The sequence below is a fragment of the Berghia stephanieae genome, chromosome 4 (assembly GCF_034508935.2).
Source record: "Berghia stephanieae isolate SIO BIC M18660-M18661 chromosome 4, UCSD_Bste_1.3, whole genome shotgun sequence".
Classification (NCBI taxonomy): Eukaryota; Metazoa; Mollusca; class Gastropoda; order Nudibranchia; family Aeolidiidae; genus Berghia; species Berghia stephanieae.
This window is the reverse complement of record NC_088363.1, coordinates 69,058,674-69,075,927: the sequence shown is the minus strand read 5'-3', so window position 1 is coordinate 69,075,927 and position 17,254 is coordinate 69,058,674. Positions and strand designations below refer to the sequence as shown.

At 34.6% G+C, this 17,254-nt stretch overlaps 1 protein-coding gene across 1 annotated transcript in view; it reads right to left on the bottom strand.

Moving 5' to 3' along the window:
- Nucleotides 1–17,254, bottom strand: part of LOC144971121 (uncharacterized) — a 37,950-nt gene that overhangs the window by 19,160 nt on the left and 1,536 nt on the right. The window contains 11 exon segments of the mRNA XM_078911543.1: nucleotides 1,276–1,377; nucleotides 2,796–2,895; nucleotides 4,202–4,467; nucleotides 4,694–4,880; nucleotides 5,600–5,668; nucleotides 8,655–8,737; nucleotides 9,977–10,099; nucleotides 11,245–11,423; nucleotides 13,271–13,452; nucleotides 13,828–14,050; nucleotides 14,961–15,056. Of these exon segments, the coding sequence (XP_078767669.1) occupies nucleotides 1,276–1,377; nucleotides 2,796–2,895; nucleotides 4,202–4,467; nucleotides 4,694–4,880; nucleotides 5,600–5,668; nucleotides 8,655–8,737; nucleotides 9,977–10,099; nucleotides 11,245–11,423; nucleotides 13,271–13,452; nucleotides 13,828–14,050; nucleotides 14,961–14,986 (1,540 nt within the window). The 5' untranslated portion in view covers nucleotides 14,987–15,056.

The window sequence follows — 17,254 nt, the reverse complement described above, 5'->3', positions numbered from 1 at the left end:
TCATCAAAGCGCTGTAAATATTGTACAGATACTGTTTAACAGGGTGTCCGGGGATATCAAGCAATAATAAATTCAACCTCTTCCCCAAAAATCAGACAGTCACCAGTCACCTTTAGTGTTTATCATCACACAGAATGTCCTTAATAAATAATGATATTCAAGCAAGTACATGTCTTTTTAAATGTAACTATGGTATGGTGAAGCTATTTCATTGTGGTGTTCAGTGGTGTGATAAAATACAACTGTGTTAGTACTGGTAGACATAATGATGAAAATGGTGATGATGGAGGTGGTGGTGGCGGTGGACATATTTATGATGATGACAATATTGAAGATGATGGGCTGATCCAATATGTATATATATATACATTCAAGGGCAAATATCAAACAACATGCTGGTTCCCTAAAAAATCCGACCACTACTTTATCTCCATTTTACCACAAATGAATAATCCAATCAAAAATCCCCCTTTCCAACTCTTCTGGACATCCTGAATATACAATAAATAATTAGTAAGTCTTAGTTTATCACTGTCTCGTAAATACTACCCCTCCCTACCTTACAGAATTCCTAAAGAAATATTCCACAACCCGATCTTTGCATTCCCCCAATGACACCACCCGTTTGGCTATCTCACGCATTTGTACAAAGGTGGGAAGATCCTTTTCTCATTTTGGTCCATCTGTATGGAACACCATTCCACAGAGCATCCAGGAGTCCAAATCATTGTCTGTGTTCAAGAAATCCTTGAAAACACTTTTCTTTTGATGTAATGTATATTCTTTGATAATGTTTTGTGTTGATGTGCCAAGAGCCTTATGAAAATACAAATGAAAGAGTGACAATGGAGAGGCTTCGGGTGGGAACAATACAGACAATGGATGTTTCAGACAAACCCTTCGTCAGCACAACAATAAACAAATTAATGTGGAAAACAAATAAGATAAGACAATGGACGTTTTGGGTACAAACCCTTCGTCAGCACAACAATTAACAAATTAACATGGAAAACAAATATTATTATTTGTTTTCAACGTTAATTTGTTTATTGTGCTGACAAAGGGATTGTACCCGAAATGTCCATTGTCTGTATTGTTCCCATCCGAAGCCTCTCCATTATCACTCTTTTGTTTGTATTTTCAAAATCCCAGGCTTCAGGCAGCCCCCACCGCTCTCTACAAGAGCCTTATGGTTGAGAATACCGTGCGCTCTATAAGAGTCTATTATTTTTTTTATTTTTTTTTTTAATCAAGGAAAAAAAAAAACAATCTTACCTAATTCTTTAAAGGAGTCATCACAACCTCTCTTTACTATGAGATTCATTGTAAAATAACCAATTCGGAACCACTCTGCCATACTCTCACTGCTGAAGGGACCTGGTGTAAAAGATAAGAAATCTTGTTAATTCAAATGTCTATAATCAACATGATGGGCTCAAAAACAACCCAAAAAAAAAACATTAATTAATAAATAAAACAAACTGCATGGCTGTCATTCTCCCAAAATTCAAATAAGGAGTAATTAATGCGGTGAGCAACCAACACTTTAAACTGACTCATAATTATATAATATATTTTTATAGCGCCCATTAATCCACTGACAAGTGCTCTATGGCGCTTTACAATCACTCAGACTATATAAACTAGCATACACACTAACACGCCTAAACACATACACCCGTACACTCAAACCCACATATGAAAACTTCTCCGCATCCACATACGCACTCTTTACATACACATTACTATACCATCTACCCTAAATTAAAACATAAAGCACATTAATTGTCAAAATAACTCTTCTAAATAATTCGGTTTTCAATTTCTTTTTAAAGATATCTAAATTATCACTATTCTTGGTATTATAAGAAAGGGAATTCCACAACCTGGGCGCAGCCACTCTGAAGGATTTGTTGTGAAAAAGAGTACCTTTATCAGAAGAAGCATATTATTTAATCTTAGTGATCTACAAGGTGAAACATGAAATAATTTAGATAGGATGGTGTCAGGCCATGAAAGGGGCTATAACAAAAACATAAAATCTTGAACTCAATGCGCTGCTTCACCCCGGCAGCCAGTGAAGAATCTCCAGAACAGGGGAGATAGGATCGTCATGTTTTGATAAAATCACCAATCTAGCCGCCCTGTTCTGAACATCCGGCAATCTTTGAATATTGTAATTGGGACAATCAATGAGCAGCGCATTGCAATAGGCAAGTCTACTAAGAATGAAAGAAGTGACAAGTGTTTTAGTGATTTCAGTGTCAATCAAAGACCTAATACGACCAATGTTTTTAAGATGGTAGTGACAGCTTTGAATAATTTTCGTGATATGATTATTCATGGACATCCAGATTGCGAACATAGGAATTAGAAATAGAAACTTTGCAACCTGCTACATCAATTCTATCTATTTTAATACTATTTCTGCAAGATGTATAATAAGTTTGCTTATCTAGTGTGATAAAGGTTAGTAACAAATTTGTCAACCCCCCCAAAAAATGTTGGAGGGTGATATGTGGAAAAATATAGAGACATTTTTCGTTTAACAAGAATCAAAGCAATAAAGGCTTTAATAGATGCCAATCAGCCAAATCAGTCAGCCCCACAGTGTGTGAGTATTTACCACAATATTTAGACACAATGATTAGGGAATTGCATTGCGACACCTGACGACACTATGCATTTTTTAAATTGTGTAGCTCAGAACTCGGATTTGTCGTCACAATCAAAATACGGAGAGCCAGACAAATATTGGGGGAACCAGTAAAATTAAGAGAAATTTTTTTATTCACCTTGTATTTTGCCTTGAGGGTCTCTATAAAACCACTTATTGGCATCTTTATGCGTTAAAGGTAGGGCCTTTGAAACATCAACCTCTTCCTCTGACTTTGTCTATGAATAGGAGGCAAATAATAAAAGAAAAGACAAATTAAAATTAAAATACGTAATTAGTACTAATTTTAATACCACTTGTCAGCTCATTTCAAAGTTTGTGTTTTGCTCTATTATTTTTTTGCCTGGATAAGGTTTATTAATCGATCAAGTTCCCTGGGATTAAGCAACTTCCTTTTGCTTGTTCTTTCCATTCCGATTCCTGAATAAAATGATTAAATCAGTTATTTGCTCATACATTGAGCTTTTATATAGCGCAATATACATTAAACATGCTCAAAGCGCTTTACAAAGGGTCCCTGACCAAGAGCAACACATTACATGTAGCATGAGCATGTTAAGCGATATTACAATTTTTTTCTGACAGAGACAATGCTGTTAACTCTTTAGTTGCTACATACGCTGGAAGGTGTAGGTCTGTAATGCCGGCTGTGTTGCTAGATACGCCAAAAGGCATCACTCATATAGCTGTAATACATGAGTGAAATACAAAGCCTACGAGTAACAGAATTGAACTGCTGTGACTTTCTAAGACCTTTATTGAGGCTGTCACTGCACGGTGATGGTCTCATTGACATTTTGGAATGAAATTATTGAAATTGTTTACGTTGCAACTCTTACAGATGGACTCAGATGAAGATGGGGGAATAATAGACATGATTCTGATTAAGGGGCTGATTTATTTCAAAAATTAAACGAACATACCTGTGATGTTTAATTGGAACTCTTGACGAGTCCAATTTCGAATGGGGAACAAATGAAGAATCACTGACTTGTCAGACTTTAACGCGTCAGATCAAACGGAACAAATCAACAATATATTTTTTAAAATCTAATTAGAATAAGGAAAAACAACACAATTGTTTGCATTAATTAATTAGACAAAACAAGACATGTCCAGCCTTCTTGACAGTCGAACATGAACTGACAGTCATGACGTGATTCTTCATTTGTAACCCAATTCGGAATTGGGGTACGAGGTTTAACTTATTTCTGCCAAATTGCTCTTAGCAACTGGAAAAAAAAATGAGTGCCAGATGTGTTAACAACTAAAGAGTTCACAGCTGGGTACTCATTTTACACCTGAATACGGTGAGAGAATGTAAGTAAAGGGCCTTTTCCAAGAACTCGAATTATTTTATGCGTTGAGCGAGGCTCGAACCCAGGACCTTCCGATCTTAAAGTGAGTGTCATAAAACAAGGCCACAAGCTGCATGTTTCCATAAAGTAAACAAATCTACAAATCCACAATCTGACATGACAAACTTTTTCTTTTCTATTTAAGACCCTATAATAAAAATCTTACAGTATTTGCAGACATTCCAGCCAGTAGATTTTTTAATGAATTTTCCATACGCAAAATGTTTTCATTCTCAGAATTGACGATTGAAGATCCTCCAGCAGAATGACCCAATTCATTAACAGGCTCTGGTCTGTTTTGGATAGTTTCTGATGGCGGAGATTGGGGATGGTATAAGGGTTCATGCAAGCCACCAGCAGGACCAGGAGGAGCCTGTGGTCCATTTGTATTCTCTGAATACATTAACCCACTGTGTATGGAGTCCCCATCACCTACAAGAATACAAGAAACACGTTTGACAAGAAAAATGTGCATCTTAAATAATATGACTCAAATTAAGTCATTTTAGTAAAAGAAAAATAACCTTTACTAGTAAGAGCTATGAGAGTCATTATAATGCAGACCCTTAATTCAAATCAATATTCTAAGGGAAAGAGCAATAAATTGTTTGAGAGTCATAAATAGGTCTTGAAATTATATTTTTTCATGGTTGCTCACCTTTCATGGAATGTGATATGTAATCTACAGTCGCAGGTTTCTTAGAAGGTTCTGACTTTTGGGGAACTTTTGAATTTGGTATGTCATGATGATAATCTTCTCTTTCATTCGGTACATTTGTCTTGTCATTTATGGATCTGTGCTTTTCAGGGTTGCGGTTTTCTGTATCATTTGTGTCATCGTACTTCTAAAATTAAAATAAACAAGAAGAAAAAATAAATTGAAGATATAATAAAACAGTAAGTTATAAAGTATCAAGAACTCAAGTGACTGAACCTACGAAAGCCCTGCAATTGCTAAATGATGATGGTAATGCAGGATTTGGTGAAGAACATATGTTTTCTTTTGTCTGTTAGGTATTTGATGATTTAACCCAGCATCAGTGGAAAATAAAAGCTATTGTTCTGAGGGGAAAATGGTGATCATTAAAAGGTGTGTAAGGACATATATCCAGCATTCAGTGGGAGAAAAATAATATCATTGTTTCAGAGGGAAAATAAAGAGGTACTAAAAAGATACGTGAAGACATTTACTGAACAAAATTTTGAGCTATATCCCTAAGTCTTATTCATGACCTTCAACATCATTATCACTAAAAAATATAAAGACTTGAGTGGTAAATTGTGACTGTTATACTCTCTAAATAAGGGAACATTCCCTCTTTCAATTTAACAAGGTCTAATTTATTTAACTCACAAATTCAGATAACCATTCCACAAAAATATTATACAATAAAACGAAAACTACCATTTAATGCCAAAGCTTTTATCTGATTTACAGCAATATCAGGAACCAGTTTTTAAAAAGTAATATCTTAAATCAAAGACTAACTTTCTAAATACAGATCTCTGAAAGAAGATTTCAAAGCAGCATCAATTTAAACTCAAAATATTGAATGTTTCTTGCCTTCCGTATGTTTTGCCCCTCTAAAGATCCTCTCTGCAAGTTTTCATGATTATGATTTTCCTTTGATCCCTAAAAAATATATATAATACATATCCATTAATAAACATGCACTAGAAATCCTCGTGGAAATATTTAAATTGAAGTATATATCAGCTGCTCTAAATTTGTTTAACATCTCCCTGATAAGAGAAGGATAGACAAATATTTCAACCATTTCCCAGCGTAGAAAAATAAAATATAAACAAACGAAACAAAAAACAAACAAATAAATAAATAAAACCAAAGCAAATGTTATAAATTAACAAATCATCTATACTTCAATCAAATTATCCCAATTATATTGATCACTTTTAAATGTGGGATGCCCTCCAATTATTCTAGTAATATAACTTCTTGCTGAGCACTTCCTGTTCTTTATCATCATCTCTTACACAATAAACATGACCCATGGAACTAACGAATTATGTATATAAAAGAAATAATAAAATAAAATAAAATAAATAAACAACAGTATATATGAGCCATTCTCAAAAGGTGGGATTGTGATAGGGTGCCTTTTAAATTGGATACAACAGATAATCCTACTTAAGTAAATGAACTTAAAATGTGCCTAACGTGAAGGGTATACATCTAATATATAGTCGAGACAATTTCAGGTATTTTGATTTTCAAATTTTGAAATGATGAGCAAGTAATTAAGAAAAATACCCCATTTTTCTCAGAGAAAAATATTGCAGCAGACAACTAATCATTTCAATGGGAATTTGAACTAGGAACTCCAATTTGAAATAGGATAATATTTGGCTTCAATTCTTAAATAAACTTCAAAACAGACTTTCAAACACAAGAAAAACATTTTTTTTAAAATATGACTGATTTTAATTCATGGTCAAAGTTGGCGTTTCCGACATCATGCTTGATGTCATTAGAACTTTTAAACTTAAACTGTTATTAAATAAAAGGTTGGCCCAATTATTTCCAATCATTGACAGTATTACTGATAATGTTAATGAGAAAGGATATCTGATATAAAAATGAAATCAGAAAATTCTTAATGACTTTCAATGCTTAATATATCCATGATGAGGCAATTATGTAATTTTATGATGTCAGAGATACATCATTAGAAGTTAGTCAACAAAGCTTGTTTCTGTTTGATTTGTGTCCTAGATTCATGTTCTTAATACTAGCAATCTAGAACAGGAGCTCTCCTTGACTGAAACAAGTCAGAGAACAGGATATGGATAAAGTCTTCTTGTCATTCTGTCTTGCATAATGTCGAAAGATGCATGATTCAAAATCCTCTAATATCTAACTTAAGTTAAGCAATCAGTGAATAAAAGCATTTTTGTGTTTTATTGCTTCTTTGTCTGTGAAAAAGAAAATATGACTAAATCTATTTTTTAAAACTGATCTTTGTGAGTGTCAAAGTTAGCCACCTTGCTACTAAAATTTAAAATCCTAAATTTCTTGGGTTTTGGGTGTTTAAAATCATATTATAGTAAATAAAGCTAAAATTCTCTTTTATATTGTCTTTTTCATTTAGCATCAAATTACAAGCAATAATAAAAGTAATGAACTGTTGGTCTCCGACATGAAAGTGACAAAAATTCCAATGTTTTCATAACGTCATAATCTTGCTTTAGTAGCTTCTGGTTTTCTTTCATTCTTTATACCTGGATGATGTTATATTAATGCATGTTTAGTCTTTATGTGAATGTTTTACTTTTCAATGGGATTTTTTACATTCAAGTTCATGTTTGATGCAATGTGCTGGTCTCCGTCATCAAAGTGACATCTTTTTCACAATGAACATGATGTGGGGAACTGCCAAACTGCTCACCTCTTTGTTCTAGCTTTATACCACAATTGACGGGTTTTATAATATTAAAATTTATTTTCGATTTTGTAATTTCTTAGTACAATATGATTGTTATAAGTTTTAAAGATATTGCACTCAAACAAATAAGGCTATATTTAGACCTGTAAATGAGCTCTATAAAAATTGACTGAGACTGAAACTGAACCTCACTGAAACTCTTCGTACCCTATCAGAAAAATCCAAAGAATCAAGAAGAATAGTAAACAGAAAGTTCACTTGAACAAAACAATGGAAGAAAACTAATTTACGTGGGAATTAATTAGGCTACTTACAATTGTGTCTTATAATTAGGTACCCACATCAGTGAAGAAACGGTCAACCATTTTGTTTACAACGTGAGGCAATCGAAATGTGCTTGTAGCAATCATATAACTTTTGATTTGAAGGTGTCTTCATAACGCACTTCTGGCTTTCGCATTAAACTTTTTCATACTTTTAGGTTCTACAAAGTAAATGTGGTCAATTTTGAAAAGATAATATCACGAAGGCTGTGTGAAAATACACTGGGGTGTGTTCAGAAATGGCAATTCTAAAAAGTGTCGCTTAGCCTTGGCAATATATCCATCGTAAATATAAACGGCCCTTGAGCTATGCGTAGCGCTGTGGAACATTTCTTATTAAAAGATATCAAATAAAATTAGGTATTTCACTTGACGGTTGATGGTGAAGTGGAAACATGTTTTACCCCATGAGTCTTAGACATCATGGTGACAAAATGGTGACACTTGAAGCAGTCCTTTCAGGTATCTGAAGCCAAAATAGTTTGTTCATCATTGAATTATACTAAATCAATTATCAATAGACCAATGATCACACGTTTTACTTGATTGGGTTTGATAGTATGGCATACATTTCGTGTCATCAATGATGTCAGATATTTCCCCATAAGTAAACTTATTATTCTTTTTCCTGGAAACGATGAGTAGAGTTATCTTTTTCTTTACAGATTAAAGTCTGAGATTTAGTATGCTATCATTAGAAAGTTGAATCATGCTCAGAGGTATTTTCAATTTTTTGATCTTATGCAACATTCGTGAGACCACCGTTTGAGAATGACTCATATTTGGCATTCAGAATTGTTGGATATTTTTAATCCTGTTAAAAAAAAACAGAAATAGGAATATTCAGAAAAACAAAGGAATTAAACATTGATGTCCAATTCCAATCACACACCTTTCTGGTAGACACAAAAATTCCCTTGGAGTCAAATGTACCTGGATCATCTCCAATGTCGTCAACAGCCCATTCTGGGACCTCTGTCAACAATAAATGATATTTTAAATAAATAAATAAATAAAACATTAAGTCTCGAAAAAAAACACCCCCCCAAAAAAACATTTAAAAAACCCAAATACCCTAAAAACAAGAGGCAAAAGGACAAACTTTGATTTTTTAATAACATAAAAGTTGATAAAAACATATGATAGTTTATTTTATCAAACTCTGCTTGGGTAAAATGTAAAAATTAAAAAAAATTAAATTAAAGAAAAACAAAACAAACCAAAAAAAACCTAGATGTTCAAAAAACACTTTTCACAAGCTGTTACATTTGGTTGAGAACCAGTGGCCAGATAAAAACTCTTAAATACCCAATTCCTTAATGCTTCTATCCCTGGGTTCTTTTTTTACTATTGAGAAGAATCCAATCAGTAACTGAATATTTTACAATATCAAAAAATCGCAATACAGTGATCAATGGGTAATACCCATCCCCCCCCCCCCCCCCCCCCCCCACTTCCTGGTGACACCATTACCGGGTTATTAGATGGAGACAGCCCAGGGATGACGGGAGGGGGGGTGTAAAACTGGAAAAAACAAATTGGTGAAAGTTAGGTATAAGTAGAGTTTTGCCCATTAATGTCTGAATAAGATCTCAATGATAAGGCTTTAACTGGGTAAGAGAATTGTATTCCATCATAATTTTTCAAGTCCTTTTTTATATCCTTAAGAAGGGCTGGTTGGTTGGAGCCAAGCACCCCTACTCCCCCAACCAAAATTTGCTTTTTATATTCAGTTTAAGTTTCCTTCATTTTAAAATTGGACAATTTGGACAGATTTTGACATTGTGTTTATTTATGGCATCGTACTATATGTATTGGACTTTAATGCTAAAATTCCTCCCAGTGGTGTCTGAAATTCTTGCGAGCCAAATTCTCAGCTGGCATCTCTGCAATTGTCTGACAGACACAAGAAGCTAGACTCTCGTAAAGAGGTCTTTATGACTATTTTCTGTTAAAGACACCAACAAGACAAGTAGTTTTCTTGCTTGCATTGAGATGCTTCTCTATAAACGAAATTCTAATTCAGAAGACAATTCGATTTAAATCATGCTGCTTTGTTAGGCATTTCATGAGAAAGAAACTGATAAATAGAGGGGTGTTTTGTTTTTTATATAACTAATTTTTGTTTTCCTAAAGTAGCGGGCTAACTATAATGAAAAGTGTTCTATTAAAAATTGGATTATTAGGGGATGAGAACCCCATTTAAAACCTCACCATTGTCATAAGAGTCACTAGTCTTTCTAGGTCCCCTCAGAGCAGAATCTGGATCTCTAGGTTTGTATGGTCTTGATTCATCATAATCACCTGAGGGTTGCCGCCAATTGGGTCTTGATGAACCTTTAAAAGATGCTTTTATTATCAACCAGACAGGAAATAGCAAATACTGTTCTTCAACATGCAATATTCACAAATGCATCATAGATGAGATTTCTAGATCAGTCATTATAGATTTGCCATAAGTTCACTGATTAGCAGTTCTCATCTTTGATCCATACTGAAAGCATCACAAGTCACAATTTGAATTTCATTCATTATCAACAATAATTTCATTAAGATAAAAATTGATATACCATGCACTATGCAAAGTCATCGCAATCATACATGCAAAGGGAACTTAAAACATCCAGTCACAGGTCCATTTCATTTTCAAGTTAAATATATCACAAATATCTTGAACTGATGCAGAAGATGGCATGGAAATTCCCATCAACTTTCTTTAGCAATCTTATTGTGAATTACCACAGCTTAAATTTTTATACCACCCCAAAATCAATCCCCCAAAATCAATCAATTTTACTAAGCTGCCAACTCAAAATTCCTGCAGCATAGGATTAAGCTAACAAAAAAATAAGGGATGTGACGAAAAAAATCTGGATTTTTTTCCCCAAAGGCAAAAAAGTACCTTAAAAAAATTTTTTTTTTTTTTTTTTTAAAGAGAGAGAGAGAGAGAGAGAGAGAGAGAGAGAGAGAGAGAGAGAGAGAGAGAGAGAGAGAGAGAGAGAGAGAGAGAGAGAGAGAGTGAAAGAGAGAGAGAGAGTTGGGGGGGGGGGGCAGAGAGAGCGAGAGAGAGAGAGAGAGAGAGAGAGAGAGAGAGAGAGAGAGAGAGAGAGAGAGAGAGAGAGAGAGAGAGAGATAGAGAGAGAGAGAGGAAATTAGGAAATAGAACAAAATTTATTGAAGTATCAATCTTTGAGATCTTTAGAATGATAAGACATGAAGAATTGAAACATTTGGTTTTTAAATTGAGAGGGGATATATATTTGATTACTCAGATTAGTCATTTTTTCCTTTACCAACCATCCCTAAATTTCCCAAAATCATCCAATAATTATCCATCAAGAAAAAAACAAAGAAACACGAGTTGACTGCTCTGGATTGTGCCTTGATTATTCAAAATTTAAACTCACAAAAAGAAAAAGCGACAAATCTATACTGGTCCCCATTGTGTGAAAAAGCTCATTATGCCATTTTAAATGTTTTACCCCATCTAGTGTTTTCACGATTCTGTCTCCAGAGACCACCACCAGCACTGTTGCTTTCCTCCTCTTCATTTTCTAGTTTCTTATCTCGCCAGTTGTTGCTTGAGGATCTTAGAAATTCTCGCTTGGTGGGGACTTGCTCATCATATCCTCTTGAAAAACTTCTTTCTGGCTTTCTGCCCCTAAAAATGAAACAAGTAATGGCCAATACATTATAAATAAACCATCAATAAGAAAAGCTAACATAAAAGGGTGCTTACTGTTTGTTTAAGGGGGGGGGGGGGGGGGGGGGGGGGGGAGGGGAGGGTTTTTTTAAATGAAAGCTCAATATACCAATTCTTAACACTGTGCAACTCACCTCGTAGAAGTTCTATTAACTTTTCCAGCATACAATATAGTCTTATGCAAGGCTACAATCATACTAACACACATAACTATGTTTAATCTCAAACCTTTATAGTCTACTTGAGAGAATCTTAACCTTAAACGTTTATGTACTAATTGAGAGAATCTAACCAGAACTAATCAATTAACTGGCAGTCTAAAAACAATAACAAAGAGCAGAATATGGTCAAATTAATTAATTCTATTGTTTGTAAACAACCAGCTAGATTTGTCTATACAGGCTTTAGGGTGTTTCGCGAATCCAGTGTTTTGATGGGTCAAAACTAGCCAATGAAAATCAAAGTGTTGTGATGTCATACCTGTTAACAATCAAATTATTTTGGTGTTGACAAGATATCCACATGCACCAACAATGCACCACCCAAGCCCCCATGATGTGTGAGCTAGTTTCTTATCTGGTGCATTGACAAACGCTATAACATGTACATATACTGGACACAGCATTATCTTGCCCATTTTGAATTGGACACCTCGGATATGAAAGGCAATGTTTCAGACATCAGAGACATGATGCTTAGTCCCCCTACTATACATTGATGTGGCAAGCAGTATGACAACAAATTTTGATTATATTTACTGCCTGGTTTGCATAGTTCATAAGATTTTTATGATGGAGAATTGAGGAAGGTTGAAATAGATCTGCCAAAATGGATATCAGATTAGTCCTGATTGGTCCCACCCAATTGGAGAGGTAAACCGCAAAGAGAAAATTTTGTTCTCTGGGATTTTGTCCAAATATCCCAGATTCCATATTAACGATTCCCAATTTCGAGATTCCACTGTATTTTATTTAAAGTAAATATTCATCCAATGAAATAAGAACAGCTAAGAGACCAAAAGCAGGCCTGCCACACAGTATTACCTAAAAAATAAGAATAAATGATTATCAGTCGACATCAAGTAAGAATATTTTGTTGCAAAAAATAAAATCTCAATTCAAAATTATGCGCAAATTATTTAAAGAAAGAAATTAAGCTTGTTTTCACATTGGAAATTACAAATTTCACGGCTCAAGACACTGCTCCAAATAGTCACTAAACCTCACTTGATTGATATAAAATGAAATCAAGGTTGCCAATTTAGGAGGTAAAAATTCATAGACCGACCCTTTCTGAGTACTGAAGTCCTGTAAAAAGTCATTATGTACTTTTTTTCCCCAACTTACCAGGTGATTGGAAAATATACTCTGAGTGTTTATAACATACTGAATTCCGTAAATATACAGAAAATTGGCAACCTTGTGAAATATCCGGACCATTATCAGATAAATAGAAGTGTGAAATGAGATAATCACTATTCAGAGAACAAGAATATAGAGGCCAACAATGAGGTATCAACACGGTCAAAGTAAAAAAAAAAAATTAAAAATAATATGCATAAATGCAATTTTGTATCCAAAGACCCAAACATAGCATATTTTCTGAATTATGGTAAATTGACAAATAGCTGAAATCAATTGACCTAAGATGTCACTTCTCTATCAAAAATGAACAAAACTAAAGTGAAAATCAAAAATCAGAATGAAACAATAAAATTTAGAAATTTGGAAATTCCCCATAAAGAATTAAGAACTGAAGTATTCTGATAAATGAAAGGAAGGTCTGCAAAAGAGCATTCAACTTACACTACTTCCCACCCATCGTTTGATGCTTGTCTCCCAAAGGGCGGTTCTCCATTTTCGTTTTGTCGTGGTACGTAACCACCATCCCCTCTGCCTCTACCTCTTCCCCTTCCTCTGTCAGCAACTCCCCCACCTCTTCCACCGCGTAATACCACATGACTGTTTACACCTTGTGATATCAGACGCTAGGATAACAAAAGAAAGACAAGAAAAAAAATAAATGATTGGCCTCTTTTAATAATATCTAATCTCAATCAATTCATTTTTTTATAGGTCATTATATTTACATATCTTCTCCAAACATCAGTGTCTCTTTCTGTGCAATATGAAATTTTATTCCAGTACTTGAAAACAAGGCAATCCTTACATTTTTATTTAAAACATGCAATAAAACAGTGAAAATACTATCAAATTTAAAGTACTTATCAAATTTGTATCTCAGCAGTAGAAAAAATCATAATCAAGGATGATCCACAAACATCACACTGAGAAGACAAAAATAAGAATGATAATGATAAATAACATGTTAAGATGACTTTAAAAATCAATAGGTGATTTACCTGTTCATCTTCCGATAAGGGGGTCATCGATATGGGTCTTTGATTTTCTTTGGAGAATATAACTTGATGTTTTCGCACTTGATCTGGCGGGGAGTAGGTGTCATTATAAAGTGCCAGCATTTCTTCTCGACCATATCGATAATCTGCAAGTTTGAATTTCACTCCATATGATGGAGTATGAGACTGAGCTGAACCTGTCCCATCATCAGTCAAGTCACGTAACCTGGAAATTAGAAAAAGATTGCAAAAAAAAAAAAAAAAAAGGTCAAATTTCCTTTAACAAGACTGACCTACTGACAAATACCATGTGACTTCATTATTTGTAATATTATTTAGCCCAAAAAAACAGGGCAATTTTTCAAAATATTAAAAGAATAAAAAGAAACTTTAATTTCAAATAAATGCATGATGCAATACTACCAATCAATGTCGCAACTTAAATATGGGATGGTAAGCAGGTACAGGAAACATGAATGTCATTTTCCAACTCCAGACCTTTCCTTCTGTTCATATTGCATTATTCCTCATCCCTTGAATGTGTCAAAATACAAGAGCTGATGAACATTTAGTCATTTACATATTTTCCCATTCTTATGTATTTTGATAGAACTGTTATCAAAAATGTCATAATGGTTAGAAAGCCTTTTACTGTAACAGTTTAGGGAATAAGTTTAAGATCAGTAATGAGTAATACTCATAACTCAATGAAATGGAGATGTGCATTGTGGATTCAGCCATTTTTGTAGTATATATATTTTCCTTATTTCTTAATTCCTCAAAATCAAATATTAATAAAAGAAAGAGCAGGTCTGTCTGTCTGTGTGTCGAAAACCAGACGACTATCCGCTGTGAAAATTAGCCAGTTCGTTAACCTTTTTCTATCCTTCTGATGCAGGACACCGCGATTTTGCGATTTAGATCGATTTTACAATGGCCGTATGAAAACATTAAACCAATTTTATTTGATCACTCAGATTTTAAATGCCATGTTAAACAGAAAGCAAAAGCACAGAATTATGTTTTGATGCGTTAAAATTTAGCACATATCCAAGGACTCTACTCACTCTGTCCACTCTCTTCTCTACTACAAGTGGTCTATTCAACCAAGATCAATAAATTCTTATCAAACTTACCATTGTGGACCAAACTTGAGTGCCATTTTACTGCTTTGAGAGATGAGCAAACCCCTGACAATACAGTGCTATAATCTCTTGTTGAAAGATGGAATACTAAAATGGATTGAAGGAGAGAGGAAAGGGTGATAAACATCAGTTGGAAATTATTTTTTTTAGAAAATGGAGCACATAATTCTACATAATTTTGACCAACAAAAACTAAATAGTCATAACCATTGAAAAAAAAATGACTCAATATCAAAGAACATATTTTTTAAAAGCTAAAAATGAGCTTTTTAAAATCAATCAGTCATCCTTCTACTAAACAATAACAACAAAAATAAAGATGCATCCTTATAATTATAATTGTGTAAAACTATCCAGCAGTAACAGTTCCAACTCGAAGCTTAAGTTTTTGTTTTTTTTAATCATATCTTAATAGCACAATTCTATTCTTTTTAAAGTAAGAACACAAGAGGAAGAGAACAGTATAACATGAACGTCAGACTATAATTCATGCTATTAACCCTCTCGTGTTCAGATTATTTTTGGGGGGAGTAGATAATGAGTTCCCTATATGGCCATATCAATCATGTAGACATCCTTTGATGATATAAGCCTACCCTTTGATGTCTGCAGTCGCATTTTCGTTTTCGACGGTCACTCATGGCTAAACTCCACCCAGAAACGATTTCATAGGTCCGTCCATCACCAAATTTCAAACTTCTGTTCTCGTGAGTTCTTAAGTTTTTTGACCAAAGAACGATTGGCTACTGAGCATCTTGACCCTTAATAATAATAATGCTGAAAACTTATATAGCGCTATAACTCCGAGACACCAGACTCTAAGCGCTTAAATTACAAATTACTTTGGCTGACACATACTCAATCACACACACAAGCATACACACACACACAGACCCACAACACACAATCGAAACCAGACAGACCTATCTTGCTTCTCATAACATCTACTAAACTAAAAACGAAACATATGTTTTAAGCTAACGTTTAAAAATCGACAAAGATTCTTTTTCACGAATGCTCTGTGGTAAGGCATTCCAAACAGAGGGTCCGAAATGAGAAAAGGGTCTCATTCCAGCATTTTTCCGTAATCGAGGGACAACTAGTTTGGTGGAATCACTGGCCGAACGTAAGGGGCAGGGTTTTGAATATCTTTCAATTAGTTCCGAAATGTAGGCAGGGGCAGTACCTTCAAGACAACGATACACTAAAACACAAGCTTTGAATTTAACCCTTTTCTCAACAGGCAGCCAATGCAGGTCATGAAGCAGAGGTCTGACAGAATCGCACCTACGCTTCATGATTATATTGCGAAACGCCAAACAACAGAGCATTGCAATAATCCAATTTCGATAGTACGAGGGACACAACCAGGTGTTTGGTCACATCCTCAGATATGAACCGTCTAATGGAAGCAATCTTTTTTAGTTGGAAAAGAGAGATCTAACCAAATTATTAACCTGATGCTCCATCGACAGTCCAGAGTCTAAGAATGTGCCAAGGATTTTCACTTTATCAACAATTTGAATGGAGGCATCCCCCAGCTTCAAATCTGTTTCACTTTTCGCCTTCCTGTTCCCAACATACGGTACAGCACCTCTGTCTTATCATCATTTAGTTTCAGTCTGTACTCATTCATCCATTTCTTAACACTTTGGATACAATTCTTACTATCGGCTGATACTTCTTGTAAATTTCTCGTATTGGAATCGCAGTACGCGTATCATGAGCGTATTGGCATTGGTGGTAAGACAGACCGAAACTTCTGATGATTTTAGACAGAGGTCCAACGTACAGAACAAAAAGAACGGGTCCAAGTACTGAACCCTGGGGAACCCCACAATCAAGAATGATTTCCTCAGATCTATATTCATCCACCGTAATAATCTGTTTACGATTAAACAAATATGACCTAAACCAATCAAGCGCTGCACCAGCTCAGACATAAGTAATTTCAAGACGCTTGAGTTTGAGGAGAAGATTGTGATCAATAGTATCAAAAGCAGACGATAGGTCAAGCAAATTCAGCAAAGAACATGAACCATTGTCAATAATGATTCGTTTGTGATTGTCATCTTCACTTACTAACTCGACTCTGACTCTGCACTCACTACAGTACAGCCACTAGAGAGGTGAGCCGGTGTTACCAATACTTAGCTTCTATACCAGGATAAATCATTCGTTTGGACCGAAAAATAAATAAAAAACTTACCGCTTACCGTCAAAAGCAGTTTAGATTTGAAGATGCATTTGTTTTCTATCAAAAAACATTCGGTAATGGACAATCC